This window comes from Condylura cristata, unplaced genomic scaffold, assembly GCF_000260355.1.
Source record: "Condylura cristata isolate star-nosed mole 26May11 unplaced genomic scaffold, ConCri1.0 scaffold00029, whole genome shotgun sequence".
NCBI classification, from domain to species: domain Eukaryota; kingdom Metazoa; phylum Chordata; class Mammalia; order Eulipotyphla; family Talpidae; genus Condylura; species Condylura cristata.
The window spans coordinates 17,972,876-17,974,246 of NW_004567130.1; the positions used below are offsets into that span (position 1 = coordinate 17,972,876).

Sequence of the window (1,371 nt, forward strand, 5' to 3'; positions counted from 1 at the left end):
TCCAGGGGCGGGCTGGGCAGCCGGGACAGTCGCGGGGGCGGCAGGGGCAGCAGCTGTGGCTGCCTGGCTGGGGCTCCCAGATCTTCCCCTGCAAAGAGGTGGGTGGAGGGCAGTCAGCCGGTGGCAGGCCACTTGCGCTCGGCCACTAGAGGCCAGCACTGGACGGCCCCAACCCACACCCCACGTGCCTTCCCCCCTAACCCCTCGCGAGAGAGGCCCTGCGACTGTGCAGAGGAGGAGGACACCAGGGGCCCCCCACCCACCAGGGCTGCCCCGCACCTGGCATGGGCTCTGGCGAGGGCGCAGGCCCGGGCTCCCCGGCCCTGGCAGGAGCCCCTGGCGACACCGGACGCGGGGTGTCCTGGTGTGGGCCCAGCTCCTGGGGGGGCCCCCTGCGGCCCTCCGCGGCGGGCAGCAGGAGCGGCTCTGCCGGCACGGGGGTCTGCTCCCCCGGGGCCTCGTCCTCGACCTGCGCCTCCTCCTCCATGCCCACGGACTCTGTCTCCTGCGCATCGTCTGTGGCCACGGTGGCCGCAACCTCCTCGAAGTGGTCGTCCTCGGGGGCAGTGGGGGCCAGGCTTTCCGCCGCCGCCGCCTCTTCCGCGGCTGCCGCCGCCCTGGCCTCCTCTTCATCCTCTTCGTCCTCTGAGGACGACGAGGACTCGGAGCTGGACTCGAACCCGGAAGACTCGGAGCTCGGGCTGGAGGACCCCGGCCGGGCCCTGGAGGTGGCGACGCTCACCGTGTCCTCTGCGCGGGCAGGCGCGGGGCGGGCGTCAGGGGGTGCGGCGGACCCGCAGGGCAAACCAGTCCCAGCGCCCCTCCCACCCCAGGCCGGCCCGCGCCGCGTACCTGCGTCAGAGTCCCCGGCCTCCTCCTCACTCGCTTCCGACAGGGCCACATCCTCGTCTTCGGACTCATCCTGGTCGTCGCTGTCTTCGTCTTCGTCCTCGTCGTCCTCGTCATCGTCGTCGTCGTCATCATCGTCCTGAGCAAGGGAAGGGCCGGAGGTGAGCGTGGCCCCGCCCCCGCGGCATAGGCCCCGCCCCTCCCGCCTAGGCCCACCCCAGCCCCGCCCCTCCCACGCAGGCCCGGCCCCGCACCTTGTCCGAGGTGGCCGAGGTCGACGAAGAGGCCTGGCTCTGGGGGCGCCCCTCTGCCTGCGCCCCGGCCTCCGCCTCATCCTCTGTGCTCTCCCGCTCCTCCTTGTCAGAGGCAGAGGAGGAGGGCGAGGTCGTTGCGGAGCCCGAGGACGAGGATGCCGACGAGGACGAGGACACCGACAGCGACTCCTTCTCGTCCTCCTCCCCGCCGCTGTCCAGCTCCAGGGGCCGCCCTGGCCGCCGCCGCACGCCCGCGCCCTTGGCGTCG

General features: G+C 73.5%; 1 protein-coding gene across 1 annotated transcript in view; it reads right to left on the reverse strand.

Annotated features, from left to right (window-relative positions):
- Positions 1 to 1,371, reverse strand: part of SETD1B (SET domain containing 1B) — a 13,965-nt gene that overhangs the window by 4,125 nt on the left and 8,469 nt on the right. Inside the window, exons 10-13 of the mRNA XM_012730848.1 lie at positions 1,104 to 1,371; positions 853 to 988; positions 280 to 750; positions 14 to 88 (exon numbers count right to left, since the gene is read on the reverse strand). The exon at positions 1,104 to 1,371 is cut by the window's right edge and continues 1 nt beyond it. Of these exons, the coding sequence (XP_012586302.1) occupies positions 14 to 88; positions 280 to 750; positions 853 to 988; positions 1,104 to 1,371 (950 nt within the window). The remainder of the gene's footprint in view (positions 1 to 13; positions 89 to 279; positions 751 to 852; positions 989 to 1,103) is intronic.